The sequence below is a fragment of the Liolophura sinensis genome, chromosome 1 (genome assembly GCF_032854445.1).
Source record: "Liolophura sinensis isolate JHLJ2023 chromosome 1, CUHK_Ljap_v2, whole genome shotgun sequence".
NCBI classification, from domain to species: Eukaryota; Metazoa; Mollusca; class Polyplacophora; order Chitonida; family Chitonidae; genus Liolophura; species Liolophura sinensis.
This window is the reverse complement of record NC_088295.1, coordinates 68,915,488-68,928,144: the sequence shown is the minus strand read 5'-3', so window position 1 is coordinate 68,928,144 and position 12,657 is coordinate 68,915,488. Positions and strand designations below refer to the sequence as shown.

The 12,657-nt window shown below is 38.4% G+C and overlaps 1 protein-coding gene across 1 annotated transcript; it reads right to left on the bottom strand.

The window, feature by feature from the left end:
• Positions 1-1,588: 1,588 nt before the first annotated feature.
• On the bottom strand, positions 1,589-12,242 carry LOC135473849 (vacuolar protein sorting-associated protein VTA1 homolog). Its single transcript, XM_064753772.1, has 7 exons — positions 12,133-12,242; positions 10,066-10,160; positions 9,191-9,318; positions 6,088-6,163; positions 5,279-5,387; positions 4,034-4,294; positions 1,589-3,376 (listed from the first exon to the last, which is right to left on the bottom strand). Exons 2-7 carry the CDS (start codon positions 10,144-10,146, stop codon positions 3,222-3,224), a joined length of 810 nt encoding a protein of 269 aa, XP_064609842.1. The 5' UTR covers positions 10,147-10,160; positions 12,133-12,242; the 3' UTR covers positions 1,589-3,221.
• Positions 12,243-12,657: the final 415 nt, after the last annotated feature.

Sequence of the window (12,657 nt, the reverse complement as noted above, 5' to 3'; positions counted from 1 at the left end):
TATTTAGTCAAATGAAAACGCCAGTATTTCGGTTGGTGCAGCGGAAATCTTTATTGGTGGATTGATTGGACCACTCCATCGAACTACTGGCTGGGCATTCAGAGGACGGGAGTTCGAATCCGGCGTCAGATAGTAATCTCTTTCGGTTACTGTTTAAATTTCTCAAATGGTTGATATGACTATCATTTAACATTTAACAACTTTATTATTTGGACTCCCACGTTGGAGTAGTAAAATGACTCAGGTTAGCTTCTTTTTTGGAAAAAATACCTGAATATATATTTATTTACTTATTAATGTGATTGTTTTTTTTGACTCAAGAATTTTTCATTTATACCCTTGAGGTCTGTTTTACGGGTGAAGGAAATCGGTGTGCTATTGACGAACTTTCCTTTATGATGTCCAGATATGTCCTCCATGCACGTGGACGTTAGACTATAAAAGATTACACGAGCGCCATCGATTGCTCGCTGTTACCAAGGCCTGACCTTTAAGCAGTGAAACTGGGCAAACCTGCGAATTCTGTCTCAAGGTCAGTCTTGAACGCATATCAACGGGTATATCAAGATGCATCTTGTAATAAGCTCCAAGTTGAAGACCCAACAAATTCATTTGTCAATGAATGATAAACCTTTCCAAGAACCCATTGGGGATCAGTGTACATGTACTGGGGCTGGTGTCGTTGTGGACCGCGAGAATTTGACCAACGACCATAATTATATCACCTGTGTCAGGAGGTGTGTCACATGCGCGGATGTCAATTCATCAGAAATAATTTAAACGATTTATGTTATTGATTTATCTGATTGGTGTTTTACGCCCAACTCGACGGCAGCCAGAATTACGGTCGGAGGAAACCGGATAGAGCCATTGGGCAAACCACGACAATTCAGATTATTGAGAGGACACCATGGGCTTGGTGAGAAGTTCCTGGGTTGTGCCAGCAGGCTAACTACTCGGCCCAACATTTAAACCTCACCCGTGAATCCATTATACAAGAAAGTACTCTATATTTCAAAGTTTCAGAGTGCAGCCTTTTGCTTACTTCACAACTGTCACTTTAATCGGTGGTGGAAACTGGAGAGCGTCTGGAGAATACTTCCCACAATAATGATACACTGCCTGACTCAAAGCTGCATCCAAAACAGTAAATCACCAATCAAACCATAAGAATTTCAAATATATTTCAGTATGTGGATTTCCCTTCATCTGTCATCAAGCGATCAAAGTGCAGTAATAGTGTACAAGACAGAAATTGGAGTTTTGGTGAAACTTTCCTTTACCGTACATGTATGTCACCTCCTAATAGCTCTCTTACAACTTATTCACAAATTTATTTCAAATGTATATGATTAGTGATAATAACATGTGACATTTTTGAGAAGTCTTACTTGTCAAACCTTTCAAAACCATCATGGGCCAGCCGGAGCTGGATTTGAACACATATCCTCATAGGTGGAAAGACAGTGAATTTGTAGCATCTTAATCCAAGTGATAGAAGAAAAACCCTCAACAGTCAACAAAACCTGAAAGATTCCGCTCTTATCTAAATATGGAGTACCTTGCCAACACAGAACAACTGTTTCACTGGCAATACATTTATTAAATAAAATAGATGTACATCACATTCACCACATTCAGCATAGTGATATATCAGTGTGTGTATTCATTTGGTAGATTCAGCTACATTAAAGCTGATGTGAATGTCATGTGCTAAGGTTTTGTGCACAATGTACTGTTTAGTGCTGAACAGAGAATCGATATTGTTCACTTTTCACCAGAAACACAGGATACGGCACAACATTCAGTATAGACATGGGTAATGCTATTGAAAGAGGCTGGGGATGTGTCCAAGTACACAATCATGTAAAAAATGTGTATACAATAATATAGGGGATGTATACGCAATCACATACCAGGGGATGTGTACACAATCATATACAAAGGGATGTGTACACAATCACACACAAGGGGATGTGTACACAATCAGACACAAGGGCATGTGTACACAATCAGACACAAGGGCACGTGTACACAATCACAGACAAGACGTGTACACAATCATATACATGGGGATGTGTAAGTAATCATTACAAAGGCATTTTGTAGATCAGGAAGGAAGGAAAACAAGCAGCTATAACAAAGTGGCAAATATGCAGTTTTATATAAGTATATATTAATTATGCCATATTTAACACAGAGAGCGTTACGGGGGGCACTGACTTTACAGCTCTTCTATCCCATCATACTGCACTGCTTTAGTTAAGAAGCACAATATATTTACAGGGAAACAATTTCCTACAACAGGTAAAATCACATCAAGACACATAAGTCTACATATGGTATGTCACTTCCTGATTAAATTATTGGAGATAACAGAGGATACAGAAGTGGAGCTGAAATTTTTAAAGCACCTTGCAAATGTCTGGGCTGCATTTTGGGTACAAGTTAGAAAATATCTTACATTTTACAGACGTCAGTAGGTGTCCACAGAAAGAAACGCAGTGTTATGCAAAGATATTTATCTATTTACATGTATACCCTAGTGAGATAAAATGATCTACCTTCTCTACAGGTAATATTACTTAAAGGAATACAAAATCTTTTCTGACAGGTAAATCCAGGCTATGCTTCGACTAAGCTGATTTTAGGTATCGCAGATTAATTCAAACGTGATCAAAGTTTAAGGGTTTAACCCAGGAAACCCTATCCTCACTGTTAACCAATCAGCATCGATTCTGTATCCCTTTAAAGAGACTATTTTAGTTTGCATAATTGCACTGAAATTTATCTTTCATATGCGAAAGGGTTGATGAATTAAGATAGTGTTTCAATAACACATAATTTGAAATCACAGGTAGTGACTATTTGCACACACACTAAGTTGTTCGCTCAGTTTTCTGGACATCTGGGTTAAGAAAGATTCATACAGAGAAATGTTGCTCACTATCACAGAGCACATATTTAGTTAGAGAAAGAAAGTCGTGTCTCCTTTTCCAGCTTTGCGAACTACAAGGCCTGAAATGATTTCACCAGCCTTTTAACATGAATTTCTTGTAACACAAACTGACACTAGAGACACTGACTAAAGAGGATTCCCACAGCTTTATCATCACTGATATATACATAATGGAAAGTCCAGCATTTTGAGACAATACTAGTACATCCAGGAGAAGATAATTCAGTATAAAACAGTGATATAAAAATTTGCCACCGGAGAGTTAGCTCCCTGTATCCACCCCAGTTGTCAGCAGCTTCAATGCCTTTGTCAGGTAGTCAATGGCTGTTTTAGAATCATCATATCGCAGAGCACTACTCGCATAGTTACTGTACTTCATGGCTTTCTGCATCTGAGTTGCAGTGAGCTGGATACCGGCTGAAAAAAAAAAAACACAGCTAAATCTTTCTTAATGTCTGGAATGCATGATGAAGAGAATTAAGCAGCACAGTTCTCATAAGTCATATGATGAAATTTATTTATCTGGTTGTTGTTTACTGCCATACTCCCTAGACCACCATCCCTTGGAAAGTTACTCAGAAAGATACTCACAAACTTTCCAATATGTGAAACAATGATATGCCCCCCATACTGCTGGATGATAAGTCTTCACTAAATGTAAACAATATGGAAATAGCCACAAGAGCTTCACAGACTGCCAGTGTCCCCACAACCTCACTAACAGGGCCAGCATGGAGAATCCATAAATTCTCTGTCCAAGGTCAGGATTGAACCTGTGGCTCATCTGCCAGCAAGTGAAAGACAAGCGACTGAACAACTCAGGCACCACCACAAAACATGTATTTGTGAGATCTTCTGAGATGAGGTCTCAATATATCACCCTTAACAGATAACTTCTAGTTGTTTTTCCTTGTTACAAAGATTTTTCACCTACTGATGGTTGACTTATAGTTTACCTACATCAGTTGGAATTATTCTTCCTCCAAGGCAACAATAAATAGCCTACATTGCACTAAGAGATATAGTGGTCTGTGTTCCACTTTGATTGACAGAAATGAGTACAGTCTGTCATACCTGGATTAGGGGGCGGCGTCCAGTCTGTTGAGTTGGACACACCTCCTGAGGCAGATCCCCCAGAGGCAGATCCATCTGCGGTCAGCCCCTGGGTGGGGTCCTGTGGTGTGGAGGGCGGGGCTTTTGTTCCAGCAGGAGGCTGCATGTAGTTGTTTGAAGAAGGTTGGTTGCTGGGGTCAGGAAAAGAACTGCGTGTGGGGTCTGGGTAGGAGTGGGAAGGGCCAGGCTGTACCCCCTCAAATCCTACAGCTGGAGCAATAACTGTACAGAGAGACAGACAATAGTCAGAAATATGTAAGTTTTTATATATGTACATGTACCTACTTTCTTGAATACTTCAGCCTACATGAGCCACAGATAAAACATGAAGCAACACATATCTAATGATATGGGAATTTATGACTTGTATTAGGCAATTATTTGTAGACATTTCGAATTCAAGAACTGAAGTTACTGTGATCCTTTTGAGGTGGGGGTGGGGTGGGGGACAGTGGGGTGGCGGTGGTGGGAGGGAAGTGTTCATGCTAGAACAGGGTCAACAAACACCTATTATTACAACAGAATAAACTTGATCTTTCTTTCCAGCGGCAAATGCTACCAAAATGCTCACAATATATACATGTTATTAGTGCTGTGATAAATTAACCTTCTGACTGAATACTGACTCTACGAAGTAATTTAACATAATGGGACGTATTTTAAATGACACAAGCTGTGCATTTTGGTGCGCTTCTGATCACATAATGTTTGACCCAGCCGGACATAAGCATGGCAGCTGAGCTGATGACACCCAGCTAATTGTTTAATATACTCACCTTATTACCAAAATAAAAAAATATCACAATATTTAAAGTATACATATATACACATAAAACATTTATTTTTTCAGAAATGAAAAACTGCTTGTGAAAAATGTTTTGATTACGATTGCAGACGCACATTTAGCCCCACGTTGCTACCTACACATACATTAAATCCAGCAGCCATTTTTGTAGTACTTGCCATGATACTGCTGAAAAATTGCTGACCTGGCGATAAGCCATAATCATTCATTCATTTTGGTAGTGGGCATTCTTTCTAGTTGGCATTCTGATTAATTTTTTCCAGCACACATTTCTGTCTACATAGGGTACATTACGTAAATGTTATTGTGTCAAAACAACAAACATGTCTCAACATGTCCGCCATCTGCCAATACGAGCTGTTTGAGTCACAGGCCTGGTGACATGGTAGTAACTCACTTACTTTCATCATCATCACCTCCAACTGGGCCAGGCACAGGCTGCTCTCCACTCTGTAAACACTTGTGGATATACGTAGCCTTCCACTTAGCATACTTTCTATTTTTCTGAACCTGTCAAAAGAGCAAAAAGCCATCGTTACGAGGCAGACGTGTCCATGGACTGATATAGGGGAGACAACTTTGGAAAGATGTTAGACAACTGTTTACCACTTGAGCTTCATAAAGTAGTCCACAATGTAGGTCTAGGTTGTCATACAAGCTAACTGTTCAATGATTTCCTGGCTTAAATGTGTAACTATGCTTAAACAGGAACTATACAAATATACAAAACTGATAATAAATTGTTTTATTACAGTGATACTTTAATCAAAAGCGGAACATACACTGAACAGTCCTGAAGAACACTGTTCTCTTGCCATGCAGACAACAGTCTGTGTGCTCTTATTTTATATTTTAAGTTTCAACTATTTATTTATTTATTTATCTGATTGGTGTTTTACGCCGTACTCAAGAATATTTCACATATACGACGGCGGCCAGCATTATGGTGGGTAGAAACCGGGCAGAGCCCGGGGGAAACCCACGACCATCCGCAGGTTGCTGTCAGATCTTCCCATTTACGGCCAGAGAGGAAGCCAGCATGAGCTGGACTTGAACTCACAGCGACCGCATTGGTGAGAGGCTCCTAGGTCATTACGCTGTGCTAGCGCGCTAACCAACTGAGCCACGGAGGCCCCTTAAGTTTCAACTAACTTAAATTAGGCAAATAATCACACAGTATACATGTGTGAAGGTACATGTTACAACTTACATCTTCAGATAACTCTCCAAATACACTGAGAACATCAAACAGAAGACCTGCTGTGAAGAACGACCTCACTACTGATCTGTAAACAGAACAATCAGATGTATTTATTTGTTTGATTGGGGTTATATGCCGTAATCAAGAATATTTCACTTACATGACAGCATCCTACATTGTGTTGGGAGAAAAGCGTGCTGAGTACGTAAGAAACCCACAGCTGGCAGTCTGATGTAATTAAGCCACACATTTTTTCCTATAAAATGTACATCAGACTTCTCCATATCCTAACCCTTTGTGTTATAAAAATTTCTACTGTAAGCTTCAAGGTTTTTTTTTACGTTGTACTCAAGTATTTCACTTTAACAATGACAGCTAGCATTATGGCAGCGGAGGAAACTGGGCAGAATGTTGAAGAAACCCATCAAAATCTGCACATTCCTGGCAGAACTTCCCACGAATGACTGGAGAGGAAGCCAGCATGAGCTGGACTAGAAACTCCCAGCGACTGCAACGTTTGGAAGAATTCATGGACAAATTTTGTAGAGATGGCTTCATAAACCTTGAATATTTTCCAAACCACTGTTAAAGGCTCTGAAATAAATAAATAAATTAGAAGCAAATTTCAAATGCACATCAACCTGAAAATATAAGTAGGGTGGAAATAAAGAAAATGGGCTGACAGTGAAAATGTTTTACTCTGGCAATACCTCTCTTGAATGGGCCAATGTTCTGACAATGATTACCCTACCTCCATGCAAATTTGACATGTCCACCATGTACATATAGTGACTACATAAGAAATTTGGAGGAAATTTGCCTGTCAAGGAGATACAGGTATGTTCTGAAATCTTACAGGCCTGGACCTCTCTCCAAAGGGGTATAACTCTGAATGTAATAAACATAAACCAAGCCAAATTACACAGGTTGATGTACATGTAATCCCCAAAGCATCCATGATGTCTCATGGAGATAATCATTTACAAGACAAGACACCAAACTACATGTGTTTATGCATTGATGAAGTACATGTACATGCATCTCTAATAAAGATTAAAAAGAATAACTTTTTGTCTTAGCAGCCCTCACAGTGCCTCTCAGCAAATATATAGGAGAAAATATAGGAGGATTTTCATAAAAATATAGGAGAAATATAGGAATTAGGTCCAGTGGCTTTCAGCAACATTAGTGCATTAAGCAATGGGGACTGCTTATTGTTCCGAAGAGGAAAGGAATCACAAAAAAAGGACTGAACCCAATGGATGATTTAGTCCTTCCATACATCATCAACATCGCCAAGATGATGTGTACCTATCCTGTGAATGAGGATGGCTCATATACAGATCACACCTTTGGGAGGTCATTGCTTTGTCATCCATGAAAGGATTGAACTGGTAGCATAACAGTCATCCTCCAGCACTTACATGGTCCGAAACATGATATTGGTGCAACAGTAAGGTTTCATGAAACTTGAAATACATGAAAATAAAAAAAAAAAACATATTTGATATGTAGCAAAATTTCACCTCAGTACATAAAACTCATAAATTCACTTTTAGATACCACCAGCACCTTTAATATTTATCATCAACAATTTGTTTCTGTTCATTGCAGAGTCAGTATCCAGAATTTAAAAATAACTTACTTATATTTTTTCCGGATAAGGTTAGGTTGCCCCCAACAATGAATTTTTGAAAAATGGCCTCATATAAGTGAGATATCTGAGTATGATGTCCAATAACAATCAAATAAATTACCAAATAAATAGTAGACATTGGCAAACAAGTCATGAACTTTTTTTAATTTACAGTTACAGGAAATCAAGGAAAAACCACAATATACAAGAAGTTGAATATAGCATATATTTATTTATTTATTTATCTGATTGGTGTTTTACGCCATACTCAAGAACATTTCACTTATATGACGGCGGCCAGCATTATGGCGAGAGGAAATCAGGCAGAGCCCGGAGAAAACGCACGACCGTCTGCAGGTTGCTGCCAGACCTTCCCATGTACAAATATAGACTATACATTAATCGACTAAATCATTAATTTTGTAACTGACTGTAATTACCAGACATACACAATGATAGCATCATTGATGAACATCTTCTCGCTGTCATTACAGTTTGCATGTAAGTAAAAACCTGAGCTCCTCTACACGTAAATGTAGTAGGTTTTGAGATAACACCTGTAGCGTATAAGATTCTTACCACTTTCTGTAATTATCACACACCTATGGAATATCTCCCTTTTGTCTGTGTGTTCTTCATGTAGGAGATGGCCCCCTGAACACTGAACTGAACGCTGTATGTTGAGTTTAGGTTTGAATTTATTAAAAAGTCGTAATAACATGCATAAGTGCAAATGTTCTTTGAAGACTCTCTCTCTTAAATGCTCCCATCTCCACTGTTATAAACTGTTAGTTCAAGATTAGATTAGTATAGTATGGTAACAATCCCCTTCATATGTATTAACTGCTATTTGATGCAGATATCACAGATATGACTTAAGCTCCTCATGCAGCCTACCTGTATATTGTACAGGCAAGCCAAAAAGCAACAAGAAGGTAGGCACAGGTGAACAGTAGCAGCTTTTCAGCTGTTTCTTTGCAGAAATATAGGAAATTTTCAACAAATACAGGAAAATATTGGAGGATCTGAAAAACATAATACTCTGAGGTATGTCAGAGTGACATTTCAAGATACTGTAGTTAGAAGTAAGTAAAATTTCATTTGAGAAAATGAAAAGCACCACAATGTCATCAGTTGTGTGTGTGTGTGTGTGGTAGGAGTGACGTGACATTGTGTTTCAGCAGTTTTAACATGCCACATCTCATGCTTTCATAAGAATTCCCGATAAAAAATTGATTTATTGAGTTACCAAGCATGTCAGAAAAAAAAAAATGGCTGTGGCCATTTAGATCTGTTTGCACGCCTCTTCCTGAATAACTTCGGTTATATCATTAGTTGTCTTTTCTTACAAAACTTGTTGGAGGAGATGCATTCACAGATCGTTCAATCGTATGTACATGTACCTGTGAAGTTTGGAGAAGAGTTCACAAAAAATTATTAAACAGATATGAAGGACAGATCACGAGATGAGCTTACTTGTTAAATCTGCCAGCTCGGTCTTCATTATCAGCATACAGAAACACCTTCAGTGCGTAGTCCTCAAAGTGGGCTTGACCGACTATTTCATTATGTACAGCCTCCACACCAGCATACTGAGTTTTAAACTGGAACAACCAAATATCACTGGTATAAGAGTAGTCGCTAAATACTCCAAATATGAAATGAAATTACTCGAAAATACATGTAACAAGACAGAGTGAATACAAAATCCTAAAGTCAACATGGGCTTGTATGGCCTACTTTACAAAGCATGTATCTTTGCAACTAGTTGTGAATTAGCTTCAGTATAACTCCTGGCTTCATATCACAAGAGATTCAATTTTAACTGAATTAACTGATATGCTGCCTTATTGTTACCGACATATGCACCCTTTCAAGAAGCCCCAAACAACATGGGACACACTGTTAGATGATGATAGATGATGAACAGTTTTAGAATCTGATAATAAATAATTGTTGTTAATGATTCCTATGGTATGATAAATATAATGTAATAACAAAATTCTTATGTATACTATTCCTCACACAAATGTTTTGTTAGATGGCTTATCTCTGTGTTGTAGTAAAATAATAGAGGTACTTACAAATATGTGGAATTTACATACATAAATTACTGGCCAAGGAAGAGCTCACTGAAAGTCACTCCATTCATTTAAGTCAAGTTTAGCACAAAGCGCATTTCAGTGTAGTATTTGAAGACAGGACAAGTTGCAACTTAAATATATCAGGGGACAAAAATTATCTTTTGGTAATTTGGCATCCAACTTATTGAGCACTTCTTATCTTACCTTTACTACTAGGACTTCCTTACAAGGTATAGGACTATTATGTAAAGAGATATGTGTAGGTACCTTTTCCAAGTAATCCATGAGGCCCACCAGATAGGCTCTACCCTCTGGGGACTTTCTGTCAGCCTCCATTCCTTTCTGCATGGCATACAGCCGACCTGGTCACAAATGAAATACTCCTTAATTAAAGTCCTTTATTTATCTGATTCATTGGTGAGCCTAATATACTCAAGAACATTTGACTAAAAGTCAAATTTACAAGTTGTTAACCCACAACCCCTTTCATGTTTTTTTTTTTCAGATTTATTTGATTGTTGTTTAATGCCGTATTCAGTTTTTTTTTTATGGAGAAAACTGGATTGCCTGTGGTAAATCACTAACCTTTGGCAAGTTACTGACTAACTTTCCCTCATGTGACATATGCACACCATATGGAAGACAAGTGATTTCAATTAATGTTAGACTGCACAGCCAGTTGAGGATCGCTGACAGCTTATTATCAGAAAGGCCCCATAGAGAGTGAGAGCAGGGACAAATGATCTATTCACTGACCAGATTGACCCCGCACCTGGTGTATCCTAATGACTGAAAGACAAGTATCTTAACCACTTGATTATGATCGTCTCCCTCTTTGAAATTATAAGTATCTGACAAGCTCCCCTCCATTCTACTACAGTAGTGGGAGCAGGGTTTTGAAGATCCTACCTCATCAGCCACATTTAAGAGAGAGAAAAAATATAATAGGAAGATAAAAATTAAGGCACTGGGTGCATAATGTTCGCTGAACTTCAGGTTATCCAGTTGAAGGATGGCTTACATTTAATACTGATACGCGTAGACGAATGACCGCTGCCATCCTTAACCCTGGATGATGTGTGCACCCGATAATCACCTGATGTATCTGTATTTAGCTATCGCATCAGCACAGCTCGTTGCACATGCAATACTTGATATCTAAATCCACTTAATGCATGGTCTGTCTGCAAGCTAAGACATTTATGCACCTTTTACAACCACTGACACAGATCTATATCAGATATTGCCTCAGAAAATTTGAGCCGAACTCCAAAATAAGTTCTGTTTTGAGCTACTCGCCATGTGATACTGTCTACCTGATTGACCTCAACTGGCACGTCAATCATGTTGGCGTTCCAACCTATAGAACAGCTCAGCACACAAAAGTGGACGATGTTATTTTGAAAGCTTATTCTAGAGTTAAGCATAAGAATGAAGTGTTAGATGCTTTTAAAATGTCAAGAAATTATGGCTGTGATTGCAACTTATTTTCTTTTGCCACCAAAACGTCAACCACATGTGAGCATGCTTTACGTGCAAAAGCAATAGCTGCACGTTAGATACTGATGTGGTCACATTTGCAAGATGAGCTCAAAAGTGAGATATTATGGAATTACCACTTGCATACACCATGGAATGACATGAAAACTGTCCGGAAGACCACAAAGCTGTTTGAAAATACAATTCACCTGCCCTTCACATGTAAGTTTTGGCATCATATTTTTGTTTGCAGCTGTTTTGAAGTGGATTTGAAAGCCTTGCCGAATGGATCTACCAGATTTTGGAATTCAAAGATTGAATGTTGAGGCAGGTATAAATATCAGAAATTATTGAAAGCAGACCTCATCATTTAATTTAATTGAACTAAGAGAAGGTGAATTACATGTAAATTGTCACAAGTTGTAAGGAGATGGAAGTTTGAAACCATGTCTTTTGAGAGGCGAGGATAGACACAGTGTTAAGATGAATGCCAAACTTTTAAAATAGCACACCGAGTCCATCTAGATGGGCTAGAAACTACCCTACACTACAACTACAAGCCTCCTATAGTACCCAGCTAAGCTGACTTCCACATGGCCTCATAGTTACTTCATCAGAAAACAAAATCAAATGCACTGGTTTTCAGATCAGTTTTCAAGTAAATGAAAAGACAAAGATCAAACATGACTATTTCCAAGCATGACTCATTAAATTACTACTACAATATTGTGCTGTTGTTGCACCTATTACACACAGCTGTTGTTGTTGTTCACTCTTGTCTGACAGCGACTGAAATCCTTTAAAATGAATACTATCAGTCTACTACCGTCTCTGAAATTACTTTCAACAACTTACAGTAGTAAGAGATGACTGGGTTTTTCTGGTCATGTTCGTTAGCTATCCTCAGGTAATGCTTTACCGACTTAAGTGTCGAAGGAAGTGACTCCAAACTCGGTGGTTTCGCCATTTTCTCTCCAGGAGACAGTTAATCATAGTTACAAACTGTAAAGCTGAAGGAAGATCCGGACGATTTCATCCACGAGCACATTCATGCTTGAACATTTATAAACATTATTTTTTCATGATTTTTTCCACGTTTTTTTGTTATTGTTTGCTTCTTTTTCATATCTGTGTAATGCGCTCTGTGCTAGTTTGCTGTTCAGTTCATATTCTTTTCGCAAACGGTGAAGGGGAGGTAAATATTGCGATTCTGACACGAGTTCGTACAGGGTTATCTTACATGTATCTCGGCTGGACTCTGGAAGCGATCTTTTTCTTTTCACACAACCTTTTCTCAGCAGATTCATTTTTCGTAGTCATGTTATATGGAAAAGAAAAAAGCAAGAGTGAAAATCCCTGTATAAAAATAATACGTTTTTT

Bases quoted from the DNA above. Each gene is read 5' to 3' on its own strand.
- LOC135473849 (XM_064753772.1), bottom strand. From the start codon at position 10,146: ATGCAGAAAGGAATGGAGGCTGACAGAAAGTCCCCAGAGGGTAGAGCC. The intron at 6,164-9,190 runs GTAAGCTCATCT...TTCTGTTTACAG, and splicing joins CGAGCTGGCAGATTTAACAA to ATCAGTAGTGAGGTCGTTCT. The intron at 4,295-5,278 runs GTAAGTGAGTTA...CTCTCTGTACAG, and splicing joins TGGAGGTGATGATGATGAAA to TTATTGCTCCAGCTGTAGGA.